Source organism: Ornithodoros turicata, chromosome 4 (assembly GCF_037126465.1).
Source record: "Ornithodoros turicata isolate Travis chromosome 4, ASM3712646v1, whole genome shotgun sequence".
Taxonomy (NCBI): Eukaryota; Metazoa; Arthropoda; class Arachnida; order Ixodida; family Argasidae; genus Ornithodoros; species Ornithodoros turicata.
The window spans coordinates 61,572,938-61,586,154 of record NC_088204.1 but is presented as its reverse complement, the minus strand read 5'-3'; the positions used below and the strand labels follow the sequence as shown (position 1 = coordinate 61,586,154).

Below are 13,217 nucleotides of genomic sequence, written 5' to 3'. Positions count from 1 at the left end.
AATAGTACTACCCTCGTGCTAAAATGGTAGAGTGGGAACTACCAATGGCAAACATCCCTCATAATTCGCAAAAGAAAGAATAAAATTCTTTCCCGTAACAGCACCGCAAGCGGTACTGCCCCGTCGACCTTTTTATCGGCAGTACCAGTCAAAGACACGGCCCACCCAGGGGCGGACCGCGTTATCAAGGGGCCCTTCTCCATATATGAAGGTCCGGCTCCCTTTCGCCTCCCTCCACCGCGAAAGATCTGGCCCCAAAAGGCGAAAGATCAATACGCGGATTTGAAGGGAGACCAGAGCAAAATTTGTAGAATCAATCGGCTTCACCCACTGTTACAGACAACGCACGTGTACAACTCATGGACTAAGGTTAAAATGATCTCGACTGACACATTCCCTGGTGTTCCACGCAGGTGAATGACAACGGACTCCTGTCCTTCCTGACGGAAGTGCCCAGGTTCTTCAGCGCCCAGTTCCCTCTCTCTTATCCAATCATCGCTCCACTCTATTGCGATGTGGACACAAGAGCCGCAGGGCGTGTCTTTTACCGGGAGACCCAAGAGCCAGACTTGCTGCGTCGCTTCGACAACCTGGTATCTGAGAACTTCGCCCTCGGTGCCAGGTTTAGGGCACAAAGCCTGTTTATTGCGACGTGGGATGGCGTCGGATACTTCGATACGAAGGCAGACAAGGTGATATTGCTTTATTCTCAATCTTTTTATTGTATATTGTACTTGATGGAGTACTCCGGCGGTTGGGATTATGTGTGAAACCTACAAATGCTATGATCCGGTGAGCTAGGGAAGCATAATTCCTTGAGGCCCGATTTCACCAACGTCATTTGAACCAAGGTCGACGGTCCCTTAACTTGAATTTAACGCTTACCTCTGCTTCATTAAAGGGAGTTATTGTCACTAAAACATTCTCCACGTCACCAACTAACGTTTGTAAAAAAAAAAAGAACTGTGATAACTTCAAGTCTGAGCAACCCTTAATATCTGTTCAAAGTTAACCAGTGGTGGTGAAACCGGGCCTGAGTCTGAGGGAAACCTGCATAAGAGACAAGACAAACCGGACAGGACTATACGCGGGACTCAAAATTTCCTTCTTCTATAATCATCGCTACAAATGCGATGTGCGACTTTGATTATTTCTTGCTCTTCTGGCGTTCATTTCTTAGACAATATGTAGACATGTAGACAATATGACTGAGCTGCGTACGCTTTCTATTTTCCCTGTGACAGGTGAACACCTTTCAAGTCGTGGTCGGATCCGATGTGGGAGGAGGTGACAGCTACGTGGCAGTCCACTACCCCGAGGGCGGCGTGCAATGGATCCAGGCAGAAGCTAAGAACCCTTCCCTGCCGGATCCCAAGGCCCAGGCGGGCTTCATGTCCGGAGGAGAAGGAGGCTTCCATACTCTCATCAGGGGCTCTGGCACCGACCAGTTGCTCAACTTGGACAGGTCAGGGAGCCTTTTACTTAAAAGTGATTCGTTGTCAGAGAGATCTTCGCTACATTAGACAGAAGGAACATATTGGACATTGTCTTCGTTTTATGTTTGGGGGACCTTTCTGTGTCTGGTTCGATGGTTTGCATTGTGGTCTTAGCTTACGTGGCAATGCCCATCCTGCACAATCGTAAAACGGCACAGGGGCATGCCCTCCAATGTATTACTCTGTAGACGAAAGCGTGCTGGGCGAACGCAATGCATTCTGGGCAGGTCCTGGTCACACGTCACAGCAAACGTCAACGCACACGTGACCTTAAAGATGGCCGCGCCCGAGATCGGCGGCCAAACCGTTTGTGAACAACGCGTTTGCAGTCTCTGTGCGCCGTTTTAGACGTCTCTCGACCACGATAATTGTTTTTATCCGATAATGTCGCAGTCAAATGCGCAGTTTTGTACATGATGGCTCGTACTGTTGACCCCATCCAAAGAGGTGATGACGAGCCGATGAGCCGAGCCGATGCGATGTACTTCAGGAGAAATGGTCTACCATGTCGCGGAAGAAGCACCGTGTAGTTTACGCTGGCTTCATCTCTTGACTTTATGCCAACGGGAATATGTCGGCAAGCCATAAAACGACATCTAAACAAAGTCACATGAGCTCAAAATGACGTTTTCTATGACGTGTGACCAGGACAAGATAGCGGGTTTGCGAAAAGCACCCGCTTGAGGGTAGTTACAAAAATGACGGGTTTATGTCACCCCTGTGTAAAACGGAGCGAGTGAGTGGCGCTATGGCAGCCTTACTGCAAAATGATGCCGTTCTCACTCCTGATTCGCGGAAAGCGCGTGGCGCACGCATTTCTGTGTGGGCGTGAGTCGTGACGTTGCCCACATACGTGAGGCCGACAACGGCAAGCCCTATCACCACCACCACCACCACCACCACCACCTGTGTCAATTAACGTAACTGCATACGCGTCACAAAAAGGTATGCCTCCCGTTTTCAACAAATCAGGGATGAGTGTTGGGTAAGAGCGCCTTACACATTCTAAAAACAGGTGGTGATGTTGGTGGAACTGCTTGTCGTACACTCTTAAAAATGAACTTCACCACATAGCACGCTCCTAGCCAACCATCATCCCGCGTGACAACGTTCTCGCCCCTGATTTGTTGAAAACGGGAGGCGGAGCCTATTTTGATTTCATCATGCACGGCACAGAATAGGCTCCGCCTCCCATTTACAACAAATCAGGAGCGAGAACGTTGTCATTCGGGATAATGGTTGGCTTGGAGCGTGATATGTGGTGAAGTTCATTTTTAGGAGTGTGGTCGGCCATGCGCAGGCGGGCAACGCCACGACCATTGCAGAGGGGACTGTGCGTCCCCCGGCCGACTACACAGGGAACTGGCACCGACATTTGTCTTAAAGGGGCACTAAAATGCAAAAACAATTTGCTCTCAAATGAAAGTCCGTATTCCCATTAGTATAATGCAAGCAAAATTAGCGCTACCGTTTAGAAGAAAACGGATTGGAAAGAGTGTCGTCTTTGGCGACAACGAATAGTATCCCGCAGGAGACAAATATTGGCGGCATCCAATGAGACAGTAGGAGAAGCGCGCGCATGCCTATCGTGAGCATGTGGATTTTGGAACGGCCCAGTAAACCACAAACGTCTATTAGACATACCAGAAAGATCCAAACATCTAAGACATTTGGGATGTCTTGTAGATATCCAGATATATCCACATTGCATTCCATGGATGTGCCATGGATCGTCGGAAGCTCATCCATAACTGTATAAATGCATGTCCTCTGGATATAACAGCTGGACATTTGTCACGTCCAGTGGACGTGTTTGTGAGGCATTGCGACGTATAATATACGTCCAATGGATGTTCCTACCGGATTAACCTATGATAATATATAGACGTACGTTTACGAAACGTTGTTTCGACTATCAATTCAATAGTAATTTTTACGTATAGCGCTAGAAGAAAGCGAATCTATCGTGCGAGAACGTGAGAAATTGGAGAACAAGTAAAAGCAAGTTTTTCCATTTGTTCGCGTCCTCCTCTCTGCAAAGTATCTAGGTAGCACTCTTCCACCAACACAGGAAACCTGTCAGTTTGACAGCTCCACTCAGTAGGTAACCTCATCATAGACAATAGCCTGAATTACAAACACAATATTTGTCAGAAAGGAACATCAGAAATGCTAGCGGGCAATTTGACTCATTGCAGACGTACATATTAATAGCAGAAACACATCATCGTCACCGTTACAAACGTTTTCGGCCCCCACTACACTTAACAACCATCCCGCAACTATTGGTATTTTAGTATATGTTCCATCCAGTACGCCAATAGAAACTGAGAAATGCCCAAGCCGTGTCGGGTGGGGTACGGCCACAACTACGGCATTTGCGCTGTTCATGCACACAAAATAGCTGGAAAAGTAGATTTGCAATCCGGTCTATATATTGTCGTATGTTAATCCGGTAGGAACATCGATAGGACATATATTAGACGTCGCAATGCCTCAAAAGCACGTCCATTGGATGTGACAAATGTCCAGCTGTTACATCCAGAGGACAAGCATTTATACAGTTATGGATGAGCTTCCGACAATCAATAGTACATCCATTCCACGTTAGCTGGACATATCCGGATGTCTACTAGACATCCAAAATATCCACGGTGTACCATCCTCTGATTGTCCATTAGACGTTTGTGGTTTACTGGGCATCCAGAGGACAAGCATTTATACAGTTATCGATGAGCTTCCGACGATCCATAGTACATCCATTCCACGTTAGCTGGACATATCCGGATGTCTACTAGACATCCAAAATATCCACGGTGTACCATCCTCTGATTGTCCATTAGACGTTTGTGGTTTACTGGGCATCCAGAGGACAAGCATTTATACAGTTATCGATGAGCTTCCGACGATCCATAGTACATCCATTCCACGTTAGCTGGACATATCCGGATGTCTACTAGACATCCAAAATATCCACTGTGTACCATCCTCTGGATGTCCATTAGACGTTTGTGGTTTACTGGTTATCCAGAGGACAAGCATTTATACAGTTATCGATGAGCTTCCGACGATCCATAGTACATCCATTCCACGTTAGCTGGACATATCCGGATGTCTACTAGACATCCAAAATATCCACGGTGTACCATCCTCTGATTGTCCATTAGACGTTTGTGGTTTACTGGGCATCCAGAGGACAAGCATTTATACAGTTATCGATGAGCTTCCGACGATCCATAGTACATCCATTCCACGTTAGCTGGACATATCCGGATGTCTACTAGACATCCAAAATATCCACGGTGTACCATCCTCTGATTGTCCATTAGACGTTTGTGGTTTACTGGGCATCCAGAGGACAAGCATTTATACAGTTATCGATGAGCTTCCGACGATCCATAGTACATCCATTCCACGTTAGCTGGACATATCCGGATGTCTACTAGACATCCAAAATATCCACTGTGTACCATCCTCTGGATGTCCATTAGACGTTTGTGGTTTACTGGTTATCCAGAGGACAAGCATTTATACAGTTATCGATGAGCTTCCGACGATCCATAGTACATCCATTCCACGTTAGCTGGACATATCCGGATGTCTACTAGACATCCAAAATATCCACGGTGTACCATCCTCTGATTGTCCATTAGACGTTTGTGGTTTACTGGGCATCCAGAGGACAAGCATTTATACAGTTATCGATGAGCTTCCGACGATCCATAGTACATCCATTCCACGTTAGCTGGACATATCCGGATGTCTACTAGACATCCAAAATATCCACGGTGTACCATCCTCTGATTGTCCATTAGACGTTTGTGGTTTACTGGGCATCCAGAGGACAAGCATTTATACAGTTATCGATGAGCTTCCGACGATCCATAGTACATCCATTCCACGTTAGCTGGACATATCCGGATGTCTACTAGACATCCAAAATATCCACTGTGTACCATCCTCTGGATGTCCATTAGACGTTTGTGGTTTACTGGGCATCCAGAGGACAAGCATTTATACAGTTATCGATGAGCTTCCGACGATCCATAGTACATCCATTCCACGTTAGCTGGACATATCCGGATGTCTACTAGACATCCAAAATATCCACGGTGTACCATCCTCTGGATGTCCATTAGACGTTTGTGGTTTACTGGGGGGTCCGATCGTAGTGTTTCGCATATGCGCTGCATGATGCGCACTGCTGCATTTTTCAATACCGATTTTCTGAATTGTAGCCACAACAGTTCTCGCGCATGTTCCACTGACAACATTTATGTTCACGTCCATCGGACAGCGACGCCAGTCCGCTTCGCAACGCGCACTATGTTTCTCTCCGGGACTGCTCCATGGCGTGGCACGCGCATGAACGCGTAGTATGGACTAAAAACACCGATGCACGAGCTCAAACGACGTTCACTGCTTAGAGCCAAAGCAAGAAAGAGTCCGGTACAATTTCGATTGTAGCTCCGTAACGAAATCAAAGTTTTGAGTTATGATAACAAGCACGAAATTAACATAACGTGTAACGTAATTTAAAGTGAACTTGTTTTTGCATTTTAGTGCCCCTTTAAAGCTTCTCGCTCGTCTACTACTTGTTGTAGTTTTCCGCCTTCGAGCTCAAGGTTATGTTGCCCACTTTGAGTAGTTGATGTCAAGTTTTACTAACTTCAGGCCCTGATTTATTTACAAACGGCAAGACGGTCATATGCTATGAGATCAACTTTTGTGTCCCATCGGCTAGGATGAGCAACACTGGTGTACCAGGCCAATGGGTGTACCACGTTTCCGGGCCCCAAGTGGTAGGGCCAGACATAGGGAACGGCGAATTCCTGGACGTCTCTGGCTGCGCCCGGGAACCTTGTCCCCCATCTAGCAACTGTGTCGACTACGAAGGCGGCTCCTGCTGTCGATGCAACGAAGGACTCTTTGGAAACGGACGACACTGCGTCGCAAACGGTAACACACTCGACAATAGCCGCTAGACAGGGCATTTTTTCTGTTGCTTCAGATTTCTTAGAAAAAAAAAATGAAAGCAGTAATGCAGAAATCGGTTTTTCAGGTGCACTCCTAAAATTAACTTTACCTTAGAGCGCGCTCCTGGTCAACCATCATCCGAATGCCATCGTTCCCCCCTGATTTGTTGAAAACGGGAGACGTACACATTTTTGTACCACCTATGTAGTACATAATGGCCACAAAAATGGCGTACGCCAACCCCTCGTTTTCCTCAAATCAAAAGAGAGAACGTTGTCATTCCGGACGATTATTGATTAGGAACGTGCTATGCGGTGAAGCTCTGTTTTTAGAGTGCGTCGCACAGAATGATACCGTTATCACTGTTGATTTGTGGAAAGTGCAGGGCGTACGCCTTTTTGTGACAGTTAACATCACTGCATAAGTGTCACAAAGAGGCGTGCTCCTCTTGTTTTCAAGAAATCGGGGGCGAACGATGCAATTCCGGACGATGGTTGCCTAAGAATGTGCTTTGCGGTGAAGTTCTTTTTGAAAGTGTGGTTTGTCCAACCGTCTTCCTCAGACAAGAGGGATGCCCTTCCGTTAACCGGGTAAATGTTCGATCTCGCTTAGTAAAATTAGGGCGGGTAGGTACGTACCAATTGTAAGTGTGGGACGAAATACAAATGGGCGTTTACCTTAGCCGGGGCCGTGCAAGGCTACGCTCTTAAGAATGAACTCCACCGCATAACACGCTCCTACACTCTAAAAACAGATCTTCACCGCATAGCACGCTGTACGTCAACTATTGCCACGAATGATACAGTTATCGCTTCTGATTCGAGGAGAGAGCGGGGCGTACGCATTTTTGTGACAATTTGGCTATTTGGTAATTGCCACAAAAAGGCGTACGCCTCCCTCTCTCGTCGAATCAAAAGTGATAACCATATGGTTTGTCGCAATGGTTGGCGCACAGCGTGCTATGCGGTGAAGCTCTGTTTTTAGAGTGTAGCCAACCATAATCTCGAATGATATCGTTATCGTTGCTGAAAACGGGAGGCGTACGCCTTTTCTGTGACAATTATGAACAGCATAAGTGTCACAAAAAAGGCGTACGCCTCCCGTTTTCAACAAATCAGGGCAGATAACGATATCATTCGAGATTATGGTTGGCTAGGAGCGTGCTATGCAATGAAGTTCATTTTTAAGAGTGCGGATAGCACGGTCCTGGCTAGCCAACATTCGTCCCGAATACATCGTTCCCGCCCTCGATTTGTTGAAAACGGAAGGCATACGCCTTTTTCTTTACAATTATGCATATGTGGTACAAAAAAGGCGTACGCCTTCAGTTGTTAACAAATTATGGACGAGAACGATGTCATTCGGGATGATGGTTGGCGAGGAGCGTGCCATGCGGTGGAGTTCATTTTTAAGTCGTGACGATGCTCACCCGCGTGTGGCTAACAACGGCAAGCCAATTTCGACATTACGCCCCCCCCCTCCTCCTCCCTTCCCTCATTTTTAAGAGTGTAGCAGAGTGTGCGATTGACGCAGAAACTATTAAAACAGATGGTGGTAGCGCTGAAATGGCTTGCCGATGTCGGCCTCACAGAGGTGGGGGCAACGTCACGACTAACGCTCTGGGGGAAATGTGCGTCCCGGGCCGACTTCTAAGGCAACTGTGCCGACGTATGTCTGACAGCGCCCGAAGAAAACACAGGAAAACAGAACTTCATCGCATAGTACGCGGCTAGTCCAACATCAACCGGGATGACATCGTTCACTTTCCTGATTTGTTGAAAAATGTAGGCGTACGCCTTTTTGTGACAATTATGGGGTTATGGTAATTGTCACAAATAGCCGTACGCACCACGCTTCCCGCAAATCACGAGTGATAACGGCACCACTATCTGCAACGGCTGACCTATACATGGAGCGTGTTGTGTGGTGAAGCTCTGTTATAAAAGCGTAGTTGTGACATGTTGAAGGAGAAGGTGCACCTGACTCTAAAGAAAACACCCCACAAGCGGAACACTTTGAATTCATTATTTTTAAATAAGGAATAAATAATCAATTTATTAAGACCTCATAAAACGCATGCGACAAACGTGAAATGATCGACAAAGCTGATCGTTGGGAACCGTCGTTGTCTTGGAGACAAGACTGTTCTCCTAATGGGGGGGACTCTGTAGGACAGGCTCCAGTACAAAATATGGTCGGATCCCGACGAATGGATTTTGCGCGATCATCAGATGTTCCACCTGTTTTGCAACGTGAGATTTTGGAATTATATTGAAGGCTTCAGGTCGGATGCAGCCCATATTTCGAACAAGAGACTTCTGCCACTTGGGCCTTCTCGAACAACAGTTGCTGTTCGAAATGTGGGCGGCTCCCGGCTTGAGGCTTCTGCTTCGATCTACTTTCACTTGATCATCCGAGAGTTACATGTAAGCCACATTCCTCGTTGTTGCAGGCACAGCCCAGAGGATTACCGGTAAACTGAAGGGGGTCCTCAACGATGTTCCCCTGAGCAAGGAAGTGGACGTGCATTCTTACGTGGTGCCCACCGATGGAAGATCTTACACGTCATTGAGTCGTGTCGTCCCAACATCTCTGGGCAGCGACCTCCAAGCACTGCTGACTCTGGGAGGAGTCGTAGGGTGGATGTTTGCGGTGCCGAAGGGACACGAAGCTTTCAACGGCTTCATGCTCACCGGTTGGCCTTTCAGACTATTTCTTCCTCACCGCTCTATCTAACTATTAACATCTTACTTGCTTATGCAGTTATGTGGTAGTCCTGGTGAGCACCTATACAGCTCCGTTTCTTTTAAGCTTCTGCTTAATTGCGAGGACTTGAAGAGGTGACTTGAACATGCGTCTTGTTTTTTATACGCACATGATACGAGGGACGTCCAGTGAAGAGCCTGTAAAGTAGATTTAAAATTCTGTGCTGTGTATTGTGTTCACGGTTCTTGCTCAAGGTTATACATCAGTGTTATGTCTTTATTGAAATAAGACAGTGTCGACCAGAAGACGTAAGGGAACGGCCGCAGCCTGTATTTGACAGGAAATTGACTTTATGTTGGACGTCGATGTTGCATAGACGTCTACGTCCATCTCCTTGACAGTAGAGTGTGCTTGTACTGAGGACTTCTGTCGGCACACTTACTCGAAGTGTCCTATCTTCGTACATGACCGGCAAGTTTTTTTTTCCTAGCAGGACAACTGGGACTGTTCACCAAGAGCTTTATCGGCCCACATCTATAGCATGCATTCGACGTTTTCTTCTCATGGCGAGCTACAGGTGACACGGTAGCGTGGTGTTGCTGACCAGCCAGGACAGCAGATTCTTTTTGCGCTTGCTCCACTTGCTATGCAATTGCCAGAGCAGTGTCCAAGGTCCGGGGTAGGGCTGTAGTAGAAGGCGATCCCTGACAGCCTGACCAAATGTCTTTTCCACCAACTGGTCAGAAATCATCTCTTCAGCCATGACCTCGAACTTGCAGTTTGTACTAAGCAGGTCCCCCAAGGTCGCCATTTTCCCATGTATTTGTTCCTATCCCGATGCGTGCAATGCCGGAGGCCGCCCTTAGATACCCCATTGTTACCAGACGTCGGCTTGCGTTTGATTGTAGCGCGCTAAAGATCCAGTTGAAGCACAATCCAAGCCAGGCCAAGTCACCGAAGGAGAAATGGACGACTGCGCCTGCGGCGCCTGGTACGACAGGTACGCTATGTCATGCACGCAGCCGTGCACTAGATCCTTCCGATCGCTCAACACGTTAAAAAACGGGACCAAAAAGTGAAACACGACACAGAAAGTTGTTATACGCGTTTTATTTGGACATATAAAGACTAGATTCATTCGCAGAAACAACAAAAACATTTTGCCGTTAAACTTATCGCGCTGAAGTGATCCGGAACGGCAACAGTGGGGTATCTAGTGGCGGCCTTCTTCGTTGCACGCTTTTCCGAGGTGAGTTTGGGGGACCTGGTACTAAGGGTTCGCAGCGCCGTAACAAATTCATCAATCGATTCACCTGGATGTTGCGCCCTTGCACGGAACCGGTATCGTTCGACCGTTCTATTTAGGGCTGGCAAGTAGAAGCGCTGTAAGCTCTGCACCGCGGCAGCATACACGTCTCCCCTCTCGTCGACGGTTGAGGAGACTGTCGTAACAGGTAAAGTACGGAATACCCGTTGTCCCTCCACTCCAAGACAGCTCAGTAGAATAAGACTTCTTACGTGTAGGTGCATACCCCATTCCACCGCAGGCCTTCACGTAGGTGGCGAAGGGCTGTATCCACTGTTCCCAGGGAAAGGCCCGTTTTCCAGGGGAAGGCAGAAATACTGGTGGGGGATGCAGGTTCATCCTGTCGACTGCGCCAAAATGACGTCTTTATTGACATCAGACACAACTGGACTAGTGCCCGAAACAGAATTATGGCATAACGGAATGCCACGAATGTTGTTGTTGTTGTTGATCTTCGAGCGGGATGGCGCTTATCCGCAAGAGAGATTGGCCAGGACTAATGAGGTGCAATCACCAGGATGGTAAAAACGAGTTAGAACCGGTTAGAGCTGGAGATGAACGAGATGGTACTATGGAGAATAGTGTGGTCCTTAACGCCGTTATGGGAGGCTCCGAGGGATAGCAGAGATGTCAGGGAGAGCGGAGCACCGATGGAGAGAAGAGGGGGAACGAGAAGTCGACGACGAATGGTGACATAGGAGGGGCAGTCAAGGAAGAAGTGATGGACGGTCTCGTCCGGACGAATGTTCCTGTCCGCTCTGCGCGAGCTACCTTCTTCTTCTTCTTCGTCCTCGGAGCAGTGACCGGACCTCCTTTCGTACCTGTCCCTCGTTCTTCTCGTCCTTGCATCGACACAACAACCGGGTCTTCTAATATGTATGTAATTTTTGGAAGCCCCAGCGTCCCAAAGGTCGTCACGTGACAGTAGTGTAAATGACACCCCAGCTGGAGGCTTGCACCAAAGAAGTGCAGCCAGTTAAAATTTGCTAGTTACTTTCTCTCATATCTCAAAACCGCCCTGGATCATCTTTATCTCGGTCACACTCTCTTGTGACCTCCGGTCAAGGTGCGGTAGCTCCTGCTCACTTCATCGTGAAAACTTTTGCTTGTTTATCTAAAAGCACAGGGCACTGTGTTAGTTGGAATTTTGTATGCGGCATCCTAGCTTACAATCAAATACGACTCATCTCAAAATCAGTAGACAGCTCCAGATTGTTTCGGTAAAAAGACAGTTGGAATAAACCTTATTGCGTCACGTGCTTTCCGGCGATATTTCCGCATGAGGTCTTGTAGCTTTTCACCTCATTTCAATAACCATGTCGCTTAATCTCATACCACACATCCATGTAATCACTCATTTATTATATTGTCACACGCTCTAAAAACACGCAATGGTCAACTCCTGCACATAATGAAATCGTTATCACTTGTGATTTAAAGATAGGGGGTGTACGACGTTATGTGGCAATTACATGTTAGATGTGAAGTGTCCAGCAATGGCATGTACCCATGTCCTTTCAACATTCTTCAGCACACCAGGAGAGTGTGTTGCAAAAATGACCAACTGGACCGTTGTAGAGTCGGCGTTCGTGCTATAAAAATCAAAACTACAAAACCCACTCCCTTCCCTTTTTGTATGTCTGTTTCGTCGACATCGCAGCATCATTAAAAACAAATCAATGTGCAGGTGGCGTCTTCAACCGAACGGCGGATGTGACGTTCCCGCAGACAGGACATCACGTGACCATCACGGAGCAGTACATGGGTGTTGATGCCTTCAACATGATGCGCATGTCTGTGGAAGTCCGTGGCTCGCTACCATCTCTTGCACAGGGCTCCAAGATCACGGTCCCAGACTTCACGGAGGACTATCACAGGCCATTTCTTGGTATGAGACTCAGTCGCGTTCGCGTTAGTTGAGCGTCCGAAGAAAGTGAATTCCTAAGAGAGCTGTGAGCTAGTGATCTGAGATAGCGTTAGAAGACGTCATGACAGACCCATCACAAGCCAGTGACGGTTTCAACTGTGGCAGAAAGATAAGCCTGGCCACCCGCGAGTTCGCGCCCCGCTCTTGTTATCGAGTCTCTTCTGGCTTTGGTCTAACGCTGAATAGGTTATTATTGGTCTCTCCGTGCTAGGTTTCAACGTGTTCAAATCAAAGACCACACCATCACTATTCTAGTTGCCCTCCTGGACCAGTCTCGACTAATTAGAGAATTATCAGCAATGACGGTCAACCGATTTTTGGGAGTATTCTGTGCGCAGTAACTGTGTAGGAAATCTTAAAGTGTAATTTCCTTTAGTTTTTTTTTAGTACTGGTGTGTGTGCTGCGCTTATGTACCTCTCGCAACGGAGCAGACAACGCCTTTAATGGGTGCTGAACGTTGCAAGCTTTAGCTGTTTTTCTTTTCTAGTCTATGTCCGTCTGTCTGTCTGTATTCCCGAGAACGATGTCACTCAAGATGATGGGTGGCTAGTTGCGTGTGTTGCGGGTCATGTCGCTGTTCATTGCAACAATAACGACATACATACGAGGGGTGTTCAAGTCAAACCGGGACTTTCTGTCTCCTGAGTGTACAAATGACTCGCGCTACTACCTTTTCGTCATTTTCACGCGCGACAGGCCTCCGTGTTCACCACGTGGTGGTCCAAAGTTTGTGCAATATAGAAGACACGTTCTGGACAAGATGGCCGACAAAGAGGTGAGCGCGCACATCGAACAGCTAATTGT

At 47.4% G+C, this 13,217-nt stretch overlaps 1 protein-coding gene across 1 annotated transcript in view; it reads left to right on the top strand.

The window, feature by feature from the left end:
* Positions 1 to 13,217, top strand: part of LOC135391658 (nidogen-1-like) — a 59,364-nt gene that overhangs the window by 27,926 nt on the left and 18,221 nt on the right. Inside the window, exons 2-6 of the mRNA XM_064621997.1 lie at positions 414 to 692; positions 1,245 to 1,465; positions 6,241 to 6,455; positions 8,926 to 9,168; positions 12,173 to 12,373. Coding sequence (XP_064478067.1) covers positions 414 to 692; positions 1,245 to 1,465; positions 6,241 to 6,455; positions 8,926 to 9,168; positions 12,173 to 12,373 — 1,159 coding nt within the window. The remainder of the gene's footprint in view (positions 1 to 413; positions 693 to 1,244; positions 1,466 to 6,240; positions 6,456 to 8,925; positions 9,169 to 12,172; positions 12,374 to 13,217) is intronic.